Source organism: Dermacentor andersoni, chromosome 1, assembly GCF_023375885.2.
Source record: "Dermacentor andersoni chromosome 1, qqDerAnde1_hic_scaffold, whole genome shotgun sequence".
In the NCBI taxonomy this organism is placed as follows: domain Eukaryota; kingdom Metazoa; phylum Arthropoda; class Arachnida; order Ixodida; family Ixodidae; genus Dermacentor; species Dermacentor andersoni.
Genome location: NC_092814.1, coordinates 80,806,882 through 80,831,617, shown reverse-complemented (window position 1 = coordinate 80,831,617; position 24,736 = coordinate 80,806,882). Strand labels below are relative to the sequence as shown.

Genomic DNA, 24,736 nt, shown 5'->3' with positions numbered 1-24,736 from the left:
TTTTCTTTTAGTTCTGGTTAAGAACGGTTGGTGGGGCTGCTGAGGGTAACGAAAAAAAATTGTGCGGGATGTTTTTTGTGCAAGTGACATAATGTTTTGGGTGGACACGAATTCTTTAGCGTGGCGTTTGTCAGTTTAACAAGTTTGGAAAACACATTTATTTCACATCAGTCTTGATAGAGAATCATGCGCGCTGCGCATCAAAGTGTGTGGTCGCTCTAGAGCCACGAGTGTAGCCTTCTTTCTGTGGTTTAGCCCAGAACGTGTAGCCCGTCCCGCGCGTCGGCGTGCCGGTGTTGACTGATGGATCTTTAGGAGGCTGAGCCCGCTGGGCTGGGTTTCCAGCGCACCAGTGCAGTAGTGACCCAAGATTGTGGCATAAAAAAAGTTGTGGCGCCGGCAGGGGGTGAACATGGGTGTGCTCATGAACACTTCACAAAACAACAAAGTAGTTTTGGTGGTTCAGAAGAATTGCAATCGACTGTGCACATTGGCATATCTAGCCGGGCTGATCGCTTTTGCCGTTTTAGCCTGGAATGAGTGCAACAATAAGACATATTTCTCGGAAAATGCCCTCCTACCTGGCCTTGTAAACAGGAGGTTCAACCTTGGTACATTCGCAAAGGACACATTGGAAAGCCTGAAAGAAGAGGCAAGAAGTCACGCAAGGTAAAGATCATTTTGTTTGTGTGGTTGTACTCCGAATTAAGTGGTTTCTATGTCACTTCTGATTTTAATTTTTGCACTGAATGGAAGAAAGTTTCTCTATTGGTGCGAGCGAAACACAGTCTCGCCGGCAGGTTGCGAACTTCATTCTCAAACGACTATGTGCTTTTTCAGCTTGCCTCTGCCATGGCTGCTTGGTCAGTTCCGTCAACTGGGGCTTGATGTGTACAGACACAATTTCAGCCTTCACTACCCGTTGGGATCGAAACCCGTACGTATTATCTATAAGGCACTTTGTAGTTTAAAAGGAGGATTAAATTATATAAACAAATGATGTATGCAATTTATTGGTGAACGGCCCAGCAATACATACGTCGTAATTATACTGTATAACTGCGTACCACAACACTGTAAGGCTACAAGTGTTTTTACCTTTGAGGTTTCCTCTCCTTTCTTATTTTAATCCCTCTCCCCTGTGCAGAGTGTCGAACCGGACGTCCGTCTGGTTAATCTCCATGCATTTCCTTGTTTCTTCCTCTATGCAACATCTTCTCTTCTGTGTTGCACAACGTTGTACTGCATTGGAATACGGAAGTAGACATTATATGAAAATTCTGAATTATATTTTGTCATGCTTTTTGCATGCTAGAAGTGGCACCTGCTAATGGTCCAAAGGAGTGGGGCATAAGTGAGCAGTTTGGCTTGTTTTATATACAGTGTTTGGCCTTTTCTGCAATGCTACCTTTTCTAAATTGGGTGCAGACACATGGTGGAGAAAATGTGTATGCAATCCTGCGGGCTCCTCGGGGCTCTGGCACAGAGGCTGTTGTGTTATCATCACCATACCGCATGGAGGACAGCCTTCATGGATCTACACTTCCTGGAATTGCACTCATGGTGGCACTTGCTAAGTATTTCAGAGGTGAAAAGCCTTGTCATACAATCAGTGTAGTTCTAGTTGGCATTAAGTTTTGTATTAAGTGCACTGCAGGTCTCCTTTTGCTTCTTCCCTTTATTTGAGTGTTCCGTCTGCCTCTGTGTAGACTGCAGTTTAAAAACAGACCAGTTTCATTAAGTGCCATGCTCTTTCAGCTCAGGGGTCATGGGCCAAAGATGTGATATTTCTCGTCACTGAACATGAGTTGGTTGGATTTCAAGCATGGTTGGATGCTTACCATGACATCCATACTGCGCCTGGAGGTGTGTAATACTTTAGCACAACCGTGTCATGCTTCTTTAATTGTTTTGCCGGTTGAATGTCTAGTAGTACTTTACCAGTACATATGTAGATTTATACTTCTGCCTTCATGCTTTTCTTTTTCTCAGTTATTGATCCTGGAACACTAAAGGCTAGAAGTGGCCCCATTCAAGCCGCGATCAACTTGGAACTCCATAGTAGTCGCATTAGGCGGCTTGACTTGAAGCTGGTTGGATTGAACGGCCAACTACCAAACCTTGATTTGTTCAACTTGGTAATAGAGCTGTGTCTTCGAGAGTCTGTGCACACAACATTTCATGATCAAGTAAGAAATTCTGTGACATATGCTTGTTGACAGATGGAAATGTCTCACTTTTGTGGATATAGATAATCAGAATATTTTCAGGTGAAAGCATTGTTTTGTTTCATTTTACTGTGAGGCTACAAATTTCACTAGGCTTATTACTTCGAAAGTGCCGTGTTACAGGCTCAGTGTAGAGCCATGTTGAACCATCCCTAGTAAAACATCACTTGAATGAACTGAGGGACCTTAAGGAACTGCTTGTTCAAGTGAAATCAAACAAAAGGGCTTGCTATTGGTGTGTGGATGATGCAATTGTGACAAAGTTTTGAAACTTGCACATGTTCTTTACTTCAGATAATTTGTCGTGTTTCCATTTGTTACATGTTATCGCTGCTGCCATGCTTTTACCTTCTGTGCAAAACATGTGGAATGTAAGATGATTATCTTGTCAAGTTTTATAGCAAGTGTGAAGGGCCTCTCATCAGATCATACCGGTCAACTTTTGCATCCATCTCATCCGTAACAACTTTGGTGGAAGTGCAGGGTAATCGCTCTGGACAACCTTCTTCTACGCACCCTCCGAAGAAGCCGGCACTTGCTCGGACTACCGCCTGAAGACATGGACATGAACGAACCACAAGCAGCTGGCAGCAGCCATGACACAAGCATGCAAGATGACAGTGAGCGCCTAAGGCAAGTCATCTGCTGGATCCTTCAGAAAGAACCGCGCACCTTTTCTGGCAAAGCTGATGAGGATGTTCACGACTGGCTAAATTATTATTAAAGGATAAGCGGTCACAATGAGTGGAACGCAATGGCGCGACTTGCTAACGTCGTTTTCTTTCTCACCGGAACCGCACTACTTTGTTTCAATAAAAACAAAAGCACGATGACAACATGGGGAAGGTTCATAGAAGAAATCAAAAGCTGCTTTGGAGATTCACTTTCAAAAAGAAAGAAGGCTGAGCATACGCTTTTGCGGGGGGCACAGTTGCTCGGAGAAACATGCACAACTTACATTGAAGAAGTATTGAAACTGTGCAGAAATGTGAACATGGGCATGTTGGATGAAGATAAGGTTGGACATCTTTTGAAGGCATTGCTGAAGATGTCTACAATTTACTTATATCAAAGGAAGACCTGCGGACTCCATCTGATCTAAGATATCACTGTCATGCTTTTGAGGCACTGAAGACATGTCGTGTATTGCCAAAGTTTGGTAGACTTGACAATGTGACTACGGTTGCAGGCATGGACGTGTCCTCCTCCCATGTCATCGCCTTGTTAGTACGTCAACCCGTTAAAAGAATTGACGCACTTTCAAACACAAGGTGGCGGATGAGACGCAGGACGGGAGTACCCCGAATGCACGCTTGATGTACACTGTCCTGAACAGCCGGTGATTTGCCAACTGCAAACAATCTAACAGTGAAATTCGACCTTTGCGTGATGAACGCATCCGCATCGACACGGCGGAGTTCCGGCATCCTTCGCGTACCTTCGAACGTCGTCAGACCGCACCATCCCAACGCCTTGCTCCCCGGTACAGCCAGCCTCAGGCCCCACTTTATGACTATACTGTGTATCGCTAGCCACCTATTTGCTTTAGCTGCGGTATCCGCGGACATATTGGCAGGTATTGTCACCGACGGCAGCAGCAAGTTTTCGGCATACCCGATTATCAATTTGGAGGCCAAGACAGCATGCCATGGCAGACCACTTTGCCTCTTCGACGACAGCCGCATGAACGTGCATCCCGGTGTGAGTCTCCAGCTTCCGAAAGCAGTCTTACTCCTCCTGTGACCGGCTGTCGTCGCTCGCCATCACCTCACCGTTGCTCACTTTTACCTCCATCCCAGCTGGGAAATTATCTGGTGCGGCCAATGGAGGTGAGGTCGTGGTACGGTCAAGTAGTCCTCCGCCTGTCGCCAAGCACAAAAACAAAGTGTGTGCCTGTGTTGATGGTTTAAATACTGATGCCTTAGTCGATACTGGTGCTAGAGTTTCATTTCTGTAATGAGTGTTTTGTTTAAGAATCGTCTGGGACACAAAGTGATGTTCGCATGGGACCAAAAGACTACTTTTCGTGGAGTTGTGGGCGAACTGCTGCGGTCCATTGGAATTTGCTGTGCTATAGTGAGTGTGGATGGACAAGATTTTCCAACTGAATTTGTTGTTTTGGAATACACCACTCACAACATCATCCTTGGGATTGACTTTCTTGGTGAATGTGGTGCAATGTTAGATTATGGGGCTGGTGAAATTTCTCTTCAAAGTCACGTGATAAGACCCATACCAACAGTATCCGGCGTGGACAAGCAGTGACTTTTCTGTGTCTCATGATGTCCTTTTACCGGCTCAGACTGCGGCATTTGTTCTGGTGATTTCCACGCATTGCCCTGCACTTGCTGTCATGGTTCAATTGAGCCGTACTTCCATACTGTGTTGAAGAAAAATGTACTGGTTCCTCGATCCATTATAGAATGTGTAGATCGCCGTGCTCACGTGTGGATGGTGAATGCGTCTTTGGAGCAAGTTTTACTACCAGAAGGACTCCAGCTGACCACCTTTGACTCAGAAGCGACCATAAGTATTGACGCCATTGACGCTTCCACCGAAGCGAGGGCAGCAAATTGTGACTACTCTATGGAATTCTGCCGCATGATGAACAAGTCGCTATCTTCTTCAGAACGGAAAGAATTGCAAAAGGTGCTCGTCCGCTATGCACCAGTTTTCGATTTCGTGCAAGATGAGCGTCCAATTTTGCGTCCTGATTCGCGAATGCAACGCTGCGCAAACACTGGCCAAGTGACGCGTATTCGCCAGAAGCTGTACCACGTCTCTTCTGCAGAATGAAAAGTAATCACTGAGCAAGTTCAAGAAATGCTGCGGAAAGGCGTTGTCCAGGAGTCTTGCAGTACCTGGGCAGCTCCAGTGATACTAGTTAAGAAAAAGGACTATTCTTTGAGATTCTGTGTTGGCTATTGAAGACTTAACGCAGCCACAAAGAAGGACGCGCACCCTCTGCCACACGTCGACGATGCTATCGATTGCCTTCATGCAGCCTCCTACTTCTCCATTGACTTAGGATTGGGATACTGGCAAATACCGCTGCACCCGACAGATAAAGAGAAAACTGCCTTTGTGATGCCAGACGGTCTCTTCGAATTTAATGTCATGCCTTTCAGTTTATGCAATGCACCAGCAACTTTTGAAAGGTTTATGGACACAGCGCTGCGTGGATTGAAATGGGAGATCTGCATGTGCTACCTGGATAATGTAGTCATTTTTGGCAAAACACTTGAGCACAATCAGTGACTTGGCGTCGTACTGGACCGTATACAAAACACTTGACTGGTTTTAAACTCAAAGAAGTGTCACTTCGGTAAGCGCCAGACTCGTGCTCAGTTTTCTCGTCAACAAAGATGGTATTCGACCTGACCCTGAAAAGATTGCTGCAGGCATGATTTTAGCCAACCGAAGGCAGCGAAAGACCTCCGTAGTTTCCTTGGCCTGTGTTCGTACTTCGCCGGTTTATCAAGAACTTCACCCAACTTGTTCACCTACTCATGTGCCTCCTTCACAAAGACAATCCCTACGTTTGTACTACAGGATGCGAGGACGCGTTCCATCAGCTGAAGTATCTACTAACTTCTGGGCCTGTCTTGTGCCATTTCGATCCCGAGGCCATGACTGAGCTACACACGAACGCTAGCGGTGTGGGCGTTGCCGTTGTCCTCATACAACTTCATCATGGGCACCAGCACGCGTTGCATGCGCAAGTTGGACACTGACGAGAGTGGAGTGAAATTACACTGTCACCGAATTGGAATGCCTGGCAGTAGCATTTGCGATCGAGAAGTTTTGGCCGTATCTGTATGATTGACATTTCAAGATAGGGACGGATCATCATTTTCTTTGCTGGCTTGTTGGACTGCGGGATCCTTCTGGACGGCTGGCACGTTGGGGGTTATGCCTTCAGAAATATACCTTTTCTGTGTGGCTGCAAGAGCGGTTGGTGTCATACCGATGCCAACTGCTTGTTTAGTCTCCCGTCGCCACAATCCCCCGCTAACGACGATGACTTCGATGACTATCTTGCCAGCATTACTGAGTTTCCTGACCTCAGCACCTTTAAATGTGAAAAACGTCGTGATCCTACACTCATACCCCTATTGGACGCTGTCCGCACATCAGGTCAGACAACGTCCTTCACGCTGTGTGATGGCCTGTTTTACAAAAAGAATTACTCTGCTGAAGGCACTTCCTTGCTCCTAGTCATTCCCGAACACCATGCATGATGACATCACATCGGACCTCGTTGGCTTTGCTCGCACGCTTCATCGATTACACCAGCGCTTTTATTGGCCGAAGCTATGGAAGAGCACAAGACAGTACATTGCAAGTTGCCCAGGTTGCCAATATCATAAGAAGCTGGCGACACTTCCTGCAGGATTTTTGCAACCAGTGAACTCACCTACCTTACCATTTGAAAAAGTTGGCATCGATTTGCTCGGACCCTTTCCCAAGTGCTCTACCGACCGTCGCTGGATTATTGTTTGCGTCGACTACTTGACGCGCTATACTGAGATTGCGGCACTTACCTCTGCTACTGCCGCCGATGTGTCGTGCTTTCTGATTCATTCTGTCATTCTGCGTCACGGTGCTCCACTTGTTGTTATAAGTGACTGTGGATGGCAATTCACCACCGACATTGTCGAAGAACAGCTGCACCTTTGCGGTTCTACTTATCGCCATTCAACGCCGTACCACCCACAAACAAATGGCCTCACTGAACGCATGAATCATATGCTTACCAATATGTTGTCACTGTGCACCTCAGCTGATCACAGGAATTATGATGCCGTGCTGCCCTTTGTCACTTACGCATAAAATACAGCCAAGCACAAAGTAACTGGGTATGCGCCTTTCTATCTGTTGTGCGCTCGCAGTCCCCAAACATTCTTAGACACAATTTTGCCATTCACACTGAACGAAGACATCCATTCCCCAGACCTTGTGTCGTGCCGAAGAAGTGCGTTGGCTAGCTCGCTTAAGAACGCTCTTTTCGCAAGTTTCAACCAAGCCACGCTATGACGCCCGGCATATACATGCCACTTTCGGTCCTAGTGATCATGTTTTACTGTGGATACCTCTACAGATAAAGGTTTGTATCGCAAGTTCATTTCAACGTACAGCGGTCCATTCGTGATGCTCAGCCGATTAAGTGACGTCAACTACGTCATCGCAAAACTGCCCGCCAATAACTGCCGGTCACGGAAGACTCAAGTGGTTTGTGTGGCCTGCCTGAAGCACTGCCATCATAGGGTTCCTGAATCAAGAACTACCAATTATGTGGTTCCCTAACTTGCTCGACGAGCTTCGTCTGCGCCGGAAGAAGATGTTACGCTGCGTGGTGGAGCCGAAGAAGAGGAGATGGCAGAACTGCGCGCGGTGTAGAAAATGCCTGACTGCTTGCGATCTTGTCTCTATGCCCCCTCGATCATCTTGTAAATAAATCCATCTCATCCGTAACAATATCTTTGTAGAATGCAAAATTTTTAAGCTTGTTTGCAATAATTATAACGACACTGATTAATTTATGATTTTTTATTTGCCTGTAGTTTAGGGTATAATTCATTTTAAAAGAGTGCAAATATAGGCAGCAACTGATTTTTCAAGCTCACTTGATTATTCGGGCCTACCCGCAGCACCACTGCCCACTCTATAATATCGATGTAGAAGAGCAACCCACAATTTTGCTACCTTTGCATGAATTTTTGAAATCTTAAAGTTGACAGGTCTGTAACATGTGCATGATGCATGTGGAGCATCGCCAAATTGTTGTTAGGACCACCCATTATTCTGGTATGCATGGTCATCATCATTAGCCTATTTTTATGCCCACTGCAGGATGTAGGTCTCTCCCTGCGATATCCAATTACTCCCATCTTTTCTAGCTAATTCCAACTTGTGCTTGCAAATTTGCTAATTTCATCACTCCACCTAGTTTTCTGCTGTCCTCGACTGCACTTCCCTTCTCTTGGCGCTTGTTCTGCAACTCTAATGGACCACTTCTTATCTAACTTATGCATTACATCGCCTGCCCAGCTCCATCTTTTTTCTCTTAATGCCAGCTAGAGTATTGGCCATCCCTGTTTGCTCTCTGATCCACACCATTCTCTTCCTGTCTCTTAACGTTACGCTTATCATTTTTGGTTCCATGCTCTTTGCGCGGTCCTTAATGTGTTCTCAAGCTTCTTTGTCAACCTCCAAGTTTCTGCCCCATATGTTAGTACCAGTAGAACGCATTGATTGTACACCTTTCTTTTCAATGATAGTGGTAAGCTTCCAGTCAGGACCTGCCAATGTCTGCCTTATGCACTCCAACCTATTTTTATTCTTCTGTAAATTTCCTTCTCATGATCAGGATCCGCTGTTAGTTGACCTAGATAAGCATACTCCTGTACAGAATCTAGAGAATGACTGGCTATCCAGAATTCTTGTTCACTTTCCAGGCTTTTGAACATTATTTTTGGCTTCTGCATATTAATTTTCAACCACACTCTTACACTTTCTTGGTTAAGGTCCTCAATCATTTTTCGTAATTTGTTCCCCAGTGTTGCTTAACAGGATATCGTCACCTGCGGATCAAAGGTTGCTGAGACATTCGCTGTTGATCCTCACTCCTAGGCCTTCCCAGTCTAATAGCTTGAATACTACTTCTAAGCATGCAGTGAATAGCATTGGAGATATTGTGTCCCCTTGCCTGAACCCTTTCTTGATAGGTAACTTTATAGTTTTCTTGTGGAGAGCAAAGGTAGTTCTGGAATCAGATTTTTCCCAAGATATTCGCATATGCCACCTGTACTCCTTGATTGCACAATGTATGCAAGTATGCACAATGACATTCTGTAAATAGGGAGCCAGTTAACCATTTCATTCAGTCTGCTGACTGTGTTAGTATTGACATTCTAACTGCCAAGCTGTACCTTTCTTGGTGTGTGCACTAGTTTGCCTAATTGAAAGTGTTTGTCTTCGAAGTTCACCTTTGCTTGATGTCCTGCTTGCGTCCTATTACTTGTTACAGCACTGTGAGTATGTAAACAGGATGTTTTAAAAATGAGGGAGCTGTATGTTACCTTCTGAGGAATGAAAAAAGGATAGTTTGGTGCATTTGCTTGTTTCTTGCTTAGGGGTCACCAAGTAACCCTTTAAAAAAAAAAGAAAAGAAATTCTAGGATATTACATGCCAAAACCACGATCTGATTATGAGGCACATCATAGAGAAGGACTCTGGAATAATTTTGACCATCCAGAGTTCTTTAACATGAACCCAATGCACGGTACACAAGCATTTTTGCTATTCAGCCTTATGAAATGTGGCTGTTCTGGCCGGGAATCGAACCTTTGACCTCGTACTTAGCAGGGGTTCAGCGCTGTAACCACTATGCAACCATGCGCTGTGGGTGCAAGCCATTTTGCTGACTATTACGTTGCAGGATTCTTTAAAGGGCCCCTCACCAGGTCTGGCCATTTTGAGATGACAAGCGCAGAACATACATTTAGCGATAACAATCGCGTCTGCAAAGTATTACATCGCTACACGCCGCACAAAAGCCCTGAAATTTCGAACCAAACGCCGTTTTTCTTTCTCCTTGCGGCCGCTGCGCTCCAAGCCGGACGGTGGCGTAGTTGTGCCCCTGCGCTTACGTAGTCGTGTCCACAGTGTGACGTCGCTCATGGTGACGTGTGAATTCGAGCCTTATTCAAGCCAACATCTGTTGTCTGTGTGATCCGTTGCTTGAATTGACAAATTGAAGCTTAGACAAATAATAAAACAGACAAACGGAATGTCTGTGCGTTTTTTGTTTTACTTCGCACCGAAGCAAGAGAGATGTACTTCCGCTTCATCTGCTTGTTCCCACGGTCGTGCAGTCACGTGCGCAAGTACAGAAACTATGACATTTTTTACCGTGTTCCAGTGCATGATCATGCTCTGCGATCCACTTGTTCTGCCTCAGTATTCGTGTAGCACTGAATTATACCACTAGTCATGTGTCCTTGTGCATAGCGCGCAAAATCATGCGCTGTGTGAATGAGACAACAGCTCGTACGCGACACAGTCGGCGGAAATGCGTAGCGCCGGCGAAAAAAAAGCAAGAAGGAAAAAAAATGAAGGCGGGGCCTGTGACATATGCATCACGCAATCCTCGAGGTCTGGTATGGGAGAACACAGGGAAGGAATTTCGCTTGCGAAGACTGAACGAGGCGAGTGGAGAGAGCGTCTTGCTTGGCAGTGGAGCCCGCCTGCTGAAATCATGGTTTCGCGGCACTGAAATATTTCTATCTCTGCTATTAATGAGCCGATTTGAAAAATTTTTTCGGCAGAACGCTCCCTAGAGGACATGTAACAACTTCCAGTGTATAACCGAAATTTTCTACGGGGCTTGGTGAGGGGCCCTTTAAAGCAAAAACTTCATTCACTGCTTGTGCTAGAGCGTAGCTGTGGTTTTTACAGGTGTCTCCCTATGACTTACAACCTTTTGAAGGCTGGATGCAGTCATTTAAGACAATGACAGCCATGATGGCTGCTCAAGCATCTGGTCAGCCAAATGGGGGCCATGGACTCTTTCATCGTTATGCTATCCAAGCCCTGACTTTGGAAGGTCATGCAGATGGAGTGGCCTCTGTTAGTGTTGGATTTGAAGAGGTTGGCAGGTGAGTATTTTTTTATTCTGTGTTCTGCATCAGTTTTTAACAGCATATATATTAGGGTTGTTTCACATCAATATCATCATATTTGTGGAAGTTAAATCACTTTTACCGTAAATATCAGTGTCGTGTAGCTGCTTGAATTCATCGACATTCTTTTTAAATGTGTTATGTTCAATTTCTGTGCTTTATTATTGGCAATGCATATTCGAGAGTTTGAAAGAGAGTCGGTGATGAATGAATTAGCCCGAAATTAGGCTTCTGTATGTCGCTTGAGCTTTTCATTTCTCGGGTTCCTTATCTGCATCTGGAAACTAAAATCTTCGTCACATTGTACCTTGAAATTCTATGTGAAAGGCACTAATAAATGTCTTGATGACTTCATTTTACAGAGTGCTTGAAGGTGTGTTTTCTAGCTTGAACAACTTGCTAGAACGATTTCACCAGTCATTCTTCTTCTACTTGCTGCCATCTACAAGAAGATATGTTTCTATTGGATTGTATAGCCCTGCATTTGCTTTGATCGGCCTTCCAGCTTTACTGAAGGTACGTTGTAAAATTTATTGGTACATTGTGCATCAGTCATCTTGCTACGCTTTTATTGTTGGCCAGTAAGCTTTTAGAACATCTTTGTTAGGAATGAGTATGATTCTTTAGAATTATCTGAAAGTTCAAATTAAAGTACTTAAGAACATAGGCATCTTTGGGGGCTTTTGAACATGGTTAAATGGAATTCCTGAACTGAAACAGGAATTTAGTTAGCCAATGTTGAATTAATTAACAGAAGTCAGCTGTGCTGTAGTGGTGGCCATACTTTCTGAAAATTTGATAGTCACTTCTTAGAGCTCTAGGGATAAGCCAAGTCAACTCTTATCAGAATTAATTATGACCAAACTTTTAAGGTAAGGTATGGTTATTAATTACTTTAAGTTTGTCTTGGTAGGAAGGTTATCTTGAAAAAATATTTGCTATTGTGCACCTGCAGCTTATATAAGCCACAGTGTATGGCAAATGTTTATTATAATAAACATTTATAATTTATGAATGTAGTATTATAATTAACACCTTTTCAAAGATGATAATATCAATCGGGGCCAGTGACCTACCGTGGTGGCATAGTGGCTTTGGCGTTGCACTGCTAAGCCCGAGGGCATGAGATGGAATCCTGGTCGTGGTGGTCGCATTTTGATGGAGACAAAATGCAAAAACGCCCATGTATCATGCATTAGGTGCTCGTTAAAGAACCCCAGATGTTCAGAATTAATCCAGAGACCCCCACTGTGGCATGCCTCATAATCGTGATTTTGCACATTAAACTCCAGAATTAAATTGATCAGAACCGGTGTAATGTAATGATTCTATTTCAATGCTATTTCTTTCCGTGCTTGGTCAGTGGTCCGTGTGGCAGTATGCCTATATTATCACCAGGATGGGCTGGCCATAAACCTTGATGATAAGCAAGAAACAGAATTGAGCTAAAGGAATCCTTACATTACACTGGCGCAGGTAACCATTTTCTTTTGCATTCATTCTTCAATGCCTTTGCTACCAAAAGCAAGAACAGAAAGTAAGCATAAGGAAACGAAACTCGTTCTATATTATGTAGCAACCTGCTTAACCATGATGCATTTGCAAGGTGGAAGCATCCCTTGTGGGTACCAGTGGCATATTTTATTTACTGCATAGGGTGAAATACCATCAGATACTGATGTCTGATGTGCTCTTTTTTGTTGCCACTATGTTGATCATTCTTTTTGTTTTATGGAAAATGTTGTGCCAAGGCGCATGCTTTAATAAAGAACACATTCACTGAAATGGACTTGTAAGCAGAAGGAACCCACTGACAGTAAAACTGCATGATAACTGATGGGAGCAAAATACATAAAAGTAAGTTAATAATTGTGTGTGTGTAGCACAATATCATTTACAACAACAGAGGTATTCTTTACCTGGTTGCCAGGACAAGTCTGAGGTTTTTGCATTCTGTGCATGGGTTTTTATTTAAGGGCATTAGTCTGAGCTTCAGTAAATTAGTTCAGGATTACTGACTGTGTTGTCATTATCTTTTCTTATATGTGCACCTTGCTTGTTGTAAATATGTATTCTGTAAATATAAATATGTATTCTGTAAATACGTATTCTCGTGGCCATCAAGTTTTCTTAAATGCACATTTTAATGCACTCATTCTCTTTGTAATTCATTGGTATCATGAAGAAAGCACCCTTTATTGGAACTGCTGTGATGAATGCAACTTATGAGGGATAACAATATGCTTTTCCCCCTTCTGTGTCATGTGATCTCTAAAGCTTTTGTTTAAGTGTTGAATAATTACGTGTATGTAAATGGCAGCTTCCTGGTTTAAATATAATGGGCTTTACTAGCGTATTTCTTGTTCCTTGAGTTAATTCGGTTTAATACATCGATTTGTTATACAGCAGTGCAGTACTTACTAGAAATAGTGACTGTTGGCATCATTCCAATTTCACCTGAAGTGCTTGCAGTCACCCTTTCAGCAGAAGTTCCACTGCTGCTGTTCATTGTAATGTAAGGAATGCTGCCAAATTGCAACTTTACAGTCTATGTGTTTGGTATGCTTTTGGTTGCAGATTCAAAGCTCGAGTATAGGGTGCCATCAATAAAATTTCTGCACCGAAAACAGCACTACAGCATGCAGGGTAGCAACTGTAATAAACAGTTTATAGTCTGGCACATTGTTTCTAATGATGCTACCTATCATCGTTCCTCTAAAAACATAAGTGTCAAGCCCTTACAAAGAGCAAAAGTGCAGGCTTCCTGCGTGAATGAACATGGATGTACTTCAGTGCTTCAGTGTAGGCACTCCTTTACATTACAATAGTCCTTGGTGCACTACTCAAGCAAGCAATAAAACAGGCATTCTTCACTTGCTACTTATTATCATCTCATTCTTGTTGAAGTCAAGTGGCTGGCATTGGAAAATTATAGTAGGACACTGAAGCAGTTGCAGGCCCCTTGGACAGTGCAGGTTTATTGTCATTTTGGTGCAGTAAGGAAGTAGGGCTGCTATTGGCACCAGGCTATGGTTAGCATGTTAGAAAGAGAATAAAATACATTTTCAAGGAAAAAGACAAAAGTTTGGCCAGGTAGTAGTAGTTTGACCTGTTAGTTCACACAAACTGAAGGGAGGCTGGAAGTGACTAAGGTAAGATGACAGTGCTATCTCAGTTTCGGTGTCAATGAAAAGCCCATAATGTGACTGTGCATACATTTGTTCGTTGCGTGGAATTTACTTGCACTTATGATTTTAAAAACAACAGCTGGCGGAAAATAATTTGGCTGTATATTTTTAATGTTTCCCTGCATAACCTTACACACATCTTTTTGTTCCTTCAGGCAGGAGTACTGTTCTTGTCTTTGAGTGGGGATCCGAAAAGTGCTGGCATGACCAGTAATCAAAAGGTGACTGCTTCTGTTCCACTCACTTCTAAAGGGATGCTATTATGCTGAATAGCCCTTGAGCTGAACAAATCAAAAATATACTTTGAGTGTGCAAATTTTAACATTCTCTTGAATCTGTCCTTACCATGTCACACAACATTATTCAGTTTGATCAATGGCTTTTCAATATGCTGCCAGCCATCGACATTGGAATTCTTCTACAAGCATTGCCATACACTATATAAAGACTGCATTTTTATTTTGTTCAGATTTTAAGTCTTTGGCAGTTCAAGGAGTCGAAATATTAAAACTTCGAAAAAATGCATCACTCAAATGTACCCCAATTCGTGTTGCACTTTCCAAATACAACGGTGCAAAATGTGCGCTTTGGCTGGCCATGCTGAACTATTTTTGTTGGGTTACCTAGTTTTCACTCTAACAGCTATGCTGCTTAAATGATCCCCCAAACTTTGTGACATGCTCTCATTCTCATGCTCGACTAATAGTGAGTGCAATTTCATTTTTCTCTGCAGTGAATCATTTTTATTCATTATTCTTTCAACAGCCTGTATACAACGTATTATGAAAAATCGCTGCCTGTAGTGTGTTTTCACTCGGGCAGGTGTGTACAGTCAATTTCTTTCTGCATAAACTTGGCTAATGGTTGGATCTCGTAGTGATTTAACACAGCTTGGGCAAGCAGCCTTATTCTGTACTAGCTATACCTGGATGCAGCTCATGGAGGCTCCGGCGCTAATTCAAGTTGCATAGGGCCAGCTTGCTTTTGGAGAGAAGCCGAAAAATGCACGTTTGGATGTGTTGGTATTCCATTTTAGGCTTTTAACACACAAAAGACATAGGGACAGTGTGATAGACGTAGGTAAAGTTTTCCTTTTCACAAGCATCACACATATATATGAGACAAACAACCAGCTTGCACAAGTGAATTTGTACATGTTAATAAATCATGACATTAAGCAGCATAAAGAGGATAACAATTGATGATAAAACCAAGTTATGAAAGTGCTAAGCTGCAAGATTATGAAATTAGTCATTACTGCCATATCGATCAAGCCACTCTCTGCATGTGGTTAAGGTAATCAAATTTTTTTTAGAAAGGTCAATAGATTGTGCACCAACGCACACGTCCCCCATACTAGCAATTTTCGCCACTTCCATGATCTTACGCGTCATTTGCGTAGCACTTCTGCCTATTATACAGCACTGTGCATACTGGGGATCACACCCATGGTTTCTGCAGTGGAAGCTAAGATTGCCCACACCACTATTGTGTGCGGGCTCCCACTATTCAGGCAAGTGCATCGTTCCTTCTGTCCAGTGTACTTTCTTTTGCATGACAGCGGTAGCCGGTAGACAATGTTGGTCTCACATTTAGCAAAGCCTTCTTTCTGGTTTGTCTGGCAACTGCTAATGCTGCGGTAGCTGGTCTTGCACAGACTTGAAATCTTTTTTGGTGCGGAGAAGACTACTTTCACCTTGGTGCTGTTGGCAGTCTTTTTCAGCCTATGTGAAACATCACGAATATATGGTATCGCCGCACACCTTTTTAGCTTTCCACACTCCATCTGTGGTTCAGTACGTCAGATTGTACATTCTGGCAGGTGTGTTTGAACACTTTTAGCAAACCTTTGGCTACTGACGTGATCACTGACTGAAAATACCTGTCATTTTTCAAGCAGTCAGCTAGTGCAATAAATTGCTGCAACACTTGTGAAAGCAAGAGCAACGAAGTGCATTCATTAAGGTTAGTTTGGTGATGCCTCGTTTTACCAGTGGCCGCGAGCTTAGAGGAGCACTTCGTATACACCTGTTATACCGCCCCTGTGTCTTTTGTGCACTAAAAGGCTAAGCTGATTGAGGATGTTTATGGAGTATGAGGAAGGTAGGGGATGCCTTTTCTGACAGTCCTGGCTTCAAAAACATAAAAGAATGCAGAGAGAACACAACTTTCAAGGAATCAATACAAATGCTTCCTCCATGATTAGTAATGTACAATGGAGCGAAGGTTTTTCCACATAGCATGGGAATCACCTTGGCTAACATCAATCTAAGCAAAATCTACATCAATATTTTTAGCGTGGTCTAGCCCAGAGAGAAACCGTGGGCAAGGGGCACATACCGTATGGATTCTTGTAAGGGTCGCACTTTTTTTTTTTCTATCTGTCATGGCGATGTGTGGCCTTTACACCGGGGTTGGCCATTTGGGTCCATTTTTTCTGGCCCTGCATAATCACAGTAATCCCTTAGCACCAAATGAGCTAACGCTATAGTTTTCCTAATACATTCATTTGTCCACACTTGTGTGCCATGCACCTGGTGCCCGTCTAGACCTCGCCACTGTTAATATTGCTGCTGCTCAGGTTTGGCTCAACAGCACACTCTTTGATACAATCATCCTCCATGCCCATCCATGGGGATACATGTGTCTGTAACTTCAAAGCTTTTCACAACAATGTCTGAAGACATGCATGCCATGCACGGTGTCTTGATGCATGTGAAAAAAATTGCTTTAGAATTTTGGGCTGCCAAGTTGCATTTGCAGCTCTTAGATGAGTGTGGCCCTTAGTTAAGTGTACTACATATACAGTATATTGTGCTTTTCAAATGTTTCTATTTTTGGTTATTTACAGTAAAATCACAGTTTTTCTTGATGTTATATGGGTGCTTTGAAATTTCAAATTTAATTTTCAGAAACTTTTTGAGCAATTACTTTAGCTGAAATTTGATGTAGCACAGTGCATGTTGTGACTGACATTTGTAATGGGATGATAAAATATATTTAAAAAAACACACTGAGAATGGACCCATTTCAAGCTACAAAAAAACATCAGTTTCAATTTATTTCTTTGGTAAATTAAGTTTACTAAAGTAAATGAGGAAACTGAAATTAAGGTTCTATCATGTCAGTGGACTGTCTTTGTCGAAAGAATGAATTCATTGCTTTTATGTTAAAACAGAAAATTTTGAAAGCCTAGGTGTTTTGACATAATTGAAGGGTTGTATGTAATTGGCTACTTTACAACAAGTAACATGCATCTGTCTAAAATGCTCATATATGTCAGCTGAGTAATGTCTCTAATCTGTTCTGTCATGAATTGATCAGCAACAGCCTCAACTTCTGTGATGCCTGAGGTCAGTGGAATGGAGCATAGAGCATTGTTGGTGTTGGGCTGCTAAGCACGAGGTCGCGGAATCGAATCCCGGCCACAGTAGCCGCATTTCGGTGGGGGCGAAATGCAAAAACACCCGAGTACTTAGATTTAGGCGCACGTTAAAGAAACCCAGGTGGCCCATATTTCCGGAGTCCCTCACCACGGCGTGCCTCATAATAAGATCGTGGTTTTGGCATGTAAAACCCCATAATTTAATTTAATAGAGCTTTGTGCTTTATGCTATTGAGGGATCACTGTAACTGCAATGATGGGGAAAGCCTTACACTTACAGTAGCTGCCAACGGGATTAATGAGAAGGAACCAGAGGGGCTCGATTTTTGTTATCACCTTATAAAGCCAACAGGCAATGAAGCAAAGGAAAGCATAGGGGTAATTAGCTGTGGTTGAAATTGAAATGTAGAAAATAATAAAGAAAAGGGGGGAAATGAAAGTGGGCTAAAAGATAACTTGTTGTCTGTGGGGACTGAACCCACAACCTTCGCATTACATGTGATTAAGAAACTTGAAAACATTTGTGTGGGGCAAAAGTATTATTTTTGGGTACATGTTTGTATGTTCAAATATGATCAAGGTGTCGCTTACTAGCTCTTACTGCCTATTAATACAGTGTTTCTGTTGTTTCTCTACACTTCAACTGAAAACGTTTAATTTTTTTCGTTGTGCTATGTAATGCAGAAAAGCAAGCGCCTGACTAACAGACCTGTTGTATTAGAGTTGTAGAAATGTAAGTATTGTATGTAAGAAATGTAAATTTGACAGTAGAACTTTCCAGTGGCGGATGTCTATAGCCTTATAGCCAGTGTTATTGTTGTTGTGTGGGCTTTTGTGCCTTTCATCATGGAACTTCACATCTTGAGTTGATGTATCTCCATAAACAATGCATCGTTAAATGTCATGCAGGGACGTCCACCACTTGAGCTGCTGTGACTGTATTGAACCTTACTTTAAGCACAGTTTTATGTAGCAGTGTTTATAGCTTTCCTGGCATTTATCACGAGTTTAATGTTCTTGTTTTTCTTAATTGCAGACTGCATCACCCTGGTCAGCTTTGCCTTGCATGACAGTGTCACACACTGTTGGTTTTTTGCTGATGATGGCGCCTCTGTACTTTGATCAGTTAGGACACCACTTTCAGCTGTCGAGCCAGGAGTCCCTGTACTTTGGATATGTGGCTGTGCTGGTCCTTTCACTTTTTCTGCCGCTGTTTATAGGCTCAAGGTTTGTGAATTTCATGCATTGCTTAAAGGCTGAGCTTGTGGTGGAAATATGTTCCCATTTTAGGAAATGTTAAAAGGACACTGAAGAGAAGCTTTAGATTAGTTAAGACTGATAAAGTATCGTTTCCAAGCTCTATTTTTAGTTGCACAAGCGTTGACGACACTCTTCTTTCTTGCGCAGCACTTCCGGTTCACCTCCCGAGACAACTGAGGACGAAATAAAGGAATAAAATAAAAAAAATAGTACAGTACAAAATTTATGGGTTTCATTATAAATATGATATCAGAGCATAAGTTTAGTTACAATTTGAGTTACTGAAGTGTATGGAATAATTATAATTAATTAGAAATCACTGATTACCACACACCAAAGCACAGAAAGACTTTAGAAACCCGCCACGTGAGCACGACCTTGGCAAAATTCCTGGAAACCTTACTACTATTTACTATTATTTACTATTGCAGCTCAACTTTTCTCCTTTGTGCCCCTCTAAAGCAGTTACCATTCAGACCTTTGCATCCTGTTTTTAATGCGATTAGCATTCTTAGCCTACTTTCTCCACTTTGTGGTTTGTATTGTGATTCTAGCCTCTTTAATCCAGAGGTCTTTCTAATGAGAAGAAAGACTGGAAAAACTTCAGTGTTGGTCGATGTCGAACCTGGGTCCCTGAGCTCAGCAGCCTAGTGCTGTATCTGCTCGGCCATGTTCATGCGCTGGACAATGAGGGATTAATTCTCAGTGTTAGCACTCACTGGCATGCCATCGGTGCAATCTTGCAGGCCATGCAATAGGAGGGGGACATTGCGCGCATGCCTCTACATGCTGCAGTGTGTCCAGAGAGAGAAACTTGGCTGCAGTACACGGCTCATACATATGCATCTTGGCGGTGGCTTTTTCAGTTCTCTCTATCGACCTTTAAACTGGAACACACGATAAGAAAACAATGGTGATACATTATCAAGTGGCATTTTGAACATGTGCCTGTACATGCTCTCATCTATCATCCACCCACCTGCGCTGTCCATTGTGTTTGACGCGACGAGCGGCTATGTAAGAATGCATGCTCCTCTCAATAATCAGTCTCCCACCACCAAATTACATGTGCACCACCACTTCAATGCCAATTGCATTAACGTTGATCAACGTGCTCAAAGGATGGGTTCTGTCTGAATTTTTGCTAACTCGCATTCTCTTTCCCGAATCAAATGAGGCTAGTTGTAATCCAGGATATTGCGCAAGAAAGCATTGCAGCCACAGGTTTTTAACAATGCATTATTCAGTGTGCTTGGGCTAGCAGAATTTAATCCTAATGAACATTGCTCAATTTCACCCGTTGAGGTGGCTCAGTGGCTATGGCATTCTGCTGCTGAGCACGAGGTCACGGGTTCAATTCATTGCCATGGCAGCCATATTCTATAGGGGCAGATTGCAAAGATACTTGTGTACCAAGCTTTTGGTGGTCGAAATTGATTTGGAGCCTTCCACTAAAGCAGCTCTCATAGCCAGTGGAAATTGTGAAAGTGAAAATTGCTCTGTTATGTTAAACCCTACAAATCAGTCAGTCAGCAAATCAATCAATCAGTCAATCAATCACTCAGTGTTTCTTCATTTGATTTCAGGAATGGCATGGAAAGGGCTGCGCATAAATGTGCCATGCTGCTTGCATTTTCTACAGTGGTGTTTTCTTTGGCCTTGGTGAACATATCATTGGCCACTGCTGTCACTGTCATTGCTATACCAGTGTTGGTTACAGCAAGTAGTGCAAAAAACAGGTAGGTTCGCTTATGTATTTTGTAATGTCTTACTTTCATGCCTTTAAATTGCTTTTCTTACATATAGTAGTTTCACAGGGTGTATTTGTACAGTCTCAGTGTGCTTGTTTTTGAACTGGGCCATGCTATCAACTGCTAATTTTATAATTTTATTACTCTAACTTGGTAATGAGTGAGGCACAATGTAGGTTTTACAAGGCATGTGTAGTGTATACCTTAATTTCTGGCAACATGCTCATGCAGTGAAGAGTCATCTTTTTCATGGTGACCATCTTTGGACTTCTTTTGGCAGCTGTACTTTCTTGGCAGTAGTTACCAAAGTATTTTGATTACAATGGAACACTTTTTTTCAGCAAATGGTTGAATATCATGACAAAGAGCTTTTCATTTAAATTTTTACATCATGTAGTGTGGCCAAGTAAGTGCATATTGTAAATTTTGCATGATGATGGGGTCATGTCTCGCAATCACGCAACCATGGCATTCTTTCTGCATTCTGTTTCATGTCTTTTGCACAGACATAATTGTGTTGCTACCTAAATCTAAACAGTGTTCTCAGCTGCTTTGTCATGCTCTGTTGGTGCTAATGAAAGGTTATTATGAAGAACAGGCTAAATTAGGAAAATTTTGAGAGAAGCTACCACCGGAAAGGAGTTGCATGTGTCTACATAGCTGCTTTGCTTAAAATTTGGTGGTATTGTCATCGCTAGCATCTGAAGCTTGATCATTTAATGAGCTTAAATTCTTATGATGTACAGCATGCATTAAAGGGCCCCTTACCAGGTCTGGCCATTTTGAGCTTACAAGCGCAGTGGATACAATGCGCGCTCACGATCCTGTCTGCTAAGAATTACATTGCTACGCACCTCAGAAAGAGCTGAAATTTCAAACTATATACACTGTTTGCCCTTCTCCTCGTGGGCAACATCTGTTACTTGTGTAATCTGTTGCTTCAGTAGACGAAGTTTAGAGAAATAATAAAACACAAACCGAGTGTCTGTGTGTTTTTCTTTTACTTTGCAATGCAGGAAGAGAGGTGTACTTTCATTTCATCTGCTTGTTCGCACGTCATACAGTCATGTGCGCTGGGAGTGAAACTGTTATTTTCTACCATGTTCCAGCATGCAATCATGCCCTGTGATAAGCTTGCGTCTGCCTCAGTGTTCGTGTAGCACTGACTTATACCGCTAGTCAGGTGTTCTCATGTACAGTGCACAAAGCAAGACAAACACAACAGCTCGCGGGCGCGACCGTCAGCAGAAGTGCACCGTGCAGAAAAAAAGCAAGTGAGAGAAAAAAAAGAAAGGTGGGGCCCGTGATGTATGCGTCACACGATCCTCCAGCTCCAGTATGGGAGAACGCCGGGAAGGAATTTCGCTTGTAGTGGCTAGACGGGGGCAAGTGGAAAGAGAGAAAGGGCAAGTGACGCTCGCCTCCTGAAATCATGGGTTTGCAGTACTGAAATATTTCTATCTCATCTATTAATGAACCAGTTTGAAAAATTATTGCAGTAGAACGCTCCCAAAAGGATGTGTAGCAACTTCCAGCATATAACCAACATTTGCTATGTGGCCTGGTGAGAGGCAAACTACAATGAAATTTTATTTTGTGAAATACCTTGTTCATGTATATATAGAGAAGGATTGGTGCAGAATTCAACGTTCGAAGTGTGAGTGGTTGCATCACAGAAAGCTAGTGAGATCAGTGTTTTAAATACTGAAAATAGAAAGGAAAAAAAGAAATCGCTACCATTATTGCTTGTTGAAAGTGACCCAGAAAGCCCCTCTGACATTGCCTGAGGCATCTACTTGTTGCTTTGCATGTAGAATGCATTTCATCCACAGAGCTTTCTGCGTTTTTGGGGCAATAATGGCCATTTAAGTACAATTAAGGAACTATGTGATTGCCAGTCATATGCACTTGCTGCAATTGCTTTGATGACACATTTGTAATATGGCAGAACCTTGTTCCTCAGGTTTTGAAAGAAGCATGAGAAAAAACGACTAATCGGGAAAACGTATGGACCGAAGTAACTAAAAAATTTGAGTGTCAAATGTTGAGTTGAGTGAGGGTTGAAGTTTAATATGTACAAGACAAAGGTAATGTTCAATCGCCTGGCAAGGGAACAAGAATTCATGATCGCCAGTGAGCCTCTAGAGTTTGTACAGGAGTACATTTATCTAGGTCAATTACTCACAAGGGACCCAGACAATGAGAGGGAAATTTACGGAATAAAAAATGGGTTGGAGTGCATAGGGCAGGCATTGTGAAACACTGACTGGGAGCTTACCACTGTCGTTGAAAAGGAAACTCTACAATCACTGTAATCTACCGGTGTTAACATATGGGGCAGAAACTTGGGAGTTTATCAAAGTAGCTCGAGAACGAGTGCGCAAAGAGCGATGGAACGAACATTGTTAGGCATAATGTTAGACACAATGTTAAAACAACTTGCTGCAGGTGCAGAACGATCCCACAACTTTCGCATCAGATCATTCCCCACCTGCGGCAAGTTGTTTTTTCATCCACTTTCATGTCCATTAATGTATCGTTTCTTTATTTCATTTATTAAGCACAAGTAATTTCCTCTATGTTCTCCTTGGTGTCAGTGTTTGTTAGCTTCTTATGATATGACTGATAAAAATGGGGCCCCTTGGTTAACCCCCTTTCCTTCTTGTTTATTGCTAGGACTGTGTTTTACGTCACGCCGTTTGTGCGTGTTACCTCGATTCTTTGGCTAGGAGCAGAGATTCCTCAAGAGAGAGGATGCACAGTGGTTGGTTTGAAATGTCTGCTGTTCTAGTGGGTGCACAGTGCTGAAATACTTCGCAGACACGATCGTAAGCATGTGAAGCATGCGCTGTGTTTAAAATGGCCAAACCTGGTAAAAGCCCCTTGAATGAACGGCTTTTCATATGATCTCAATATTGCAAAAATTTTGTGGCAGGTGTTTGAGTCACATTGCGAATTCCTGCTGGTTTATTATGCTGACTGAATTAAAGGTACCAGGCAAATCACAAGAGCCAAACTTACGTTTTGCTCTTTTGTCCAAATTTTATATTTTTTATACTTGCATTTTCTTGTTTCTCTATTTCAGGGGTATTGTCCTCTTTCACAGACTCCTGCAGCTTTTAATTCATCCATTTGTGTTTAGTTTCTTAATTATCTTTACGCACGCTATGAGTCTTGATGGATGGGAGCCCCGGTTCATTCAAAGCAACTTATCTTACTCATTTTTGGGCCACAAGAAAGTTGTGATGTTTTCGGTGGAAGACTGGCTTCTCTACGGCAACTGGACATTTGTCATAACTTGCTTAGGCCTTATACCAGTGTGGCTGCAGATGTGGATGGCATGATTTATCCCTCCAGTGCGCTGAACTTATGTTTTTGTCTAAAAATATTTTGTGCACATATGACACACATAGGACTCCAGGAATCATTTGTGGCCATTGTTGATGGAGGATGGGTGGTAGGGGTCTGTCCTAGTGCCTCCTTGAAGATTATATAATGGATCATTTAATAAATTATGATTTTTGATGATGTGGCTGTGGTGTGGGTTAATTGAGGGTGTGGTGATTAGTCAGTACAAATGTTTAAGTAAAGCTATGACTGTAGTATCGCTTTGCAAAGCTGGAAATTGCATGCAAAGTCATTTGTCTTGGAAATATGTCTGCTTAGTAAAAATATTTTTACTCATTGTTGTCTTTAATGCATTTGTGAATGTAAAGTTAAGGAACGGTAATAGATCGAGCCCCACTGGTACATTGTACTTCTTAAAATAGGTAGTGGGTGCCTTTTCCTAAGAGCACAGATTGTGACTCTGAAAAGGCAAATTAAGTGTCCTTGGAAGGTGATGACACCACACTCAGATCCCTGGAGCAGCCACCTGTAATGTGATATATTGTCAGAATGACTAGTTAAACTAGTTCTTTGCTTACTTAATAAAGGCAATCACAGTTCATGTGACAAGAAAGGAAATTTGGAAATGTGAAATAAAGGAAAAATGTACTTGCTGTATATTTTTTCAGCAGGCTGTGGCACAGGCCCACAAATTATACTGATGCTTTTCTTTATTCATTTTCGCCTTTCATCATTGACTTGCATAACTGGTATTTACTGTGTGCAATGGAGGGCAACATATGATAAACATAAGAATCAAAGGAAAAGAATTGTTGCAGAATGCTGTCTCAAATCTGCAACTGCATTTCAGTACCACACTTTCACCAGAGAAGACATTTAAAAGGAAAAGGT

The 24,736-nt window shown here is 42.5% G+C and overlaps 1 protein-coding gene across 1 annotated transcript; it reads left to right on the top strand.

Annotated features, from left to right (window-relative positions):
* The first annotated feature begins 36 nt into the window (after positions 1-36).
* Positions 37-24,025, top strand: GAA1 (glycosylphosphatidylinositol anchor attachment 1). Its single transcript, XM_050194027.3, has 11 exons — positions 37-669; positions 841-937; positions 1,429-1,588; positions 1,759-1,866; positions 1,993-2,189; positions 10,690-10,889; positions 11,276-11,429; positions 14,257-14,322; positions 18,523-18,713; positions 20,333-20,485; positions 23,583-24,025. The coding sequence occupies exons 1-11, from the start codon at positions 413-415 to the stop codon at positions 23,839-23,841; spliced, it is 1,842 nt and encodes a 613-aa protein (XP_050049984.2). The 5' UTR covers positions 37-412; the 3' UTR covers positions 23,842-24,025.
* Positions 24,026-24,736: the final 711 nt, after the last annotated feature.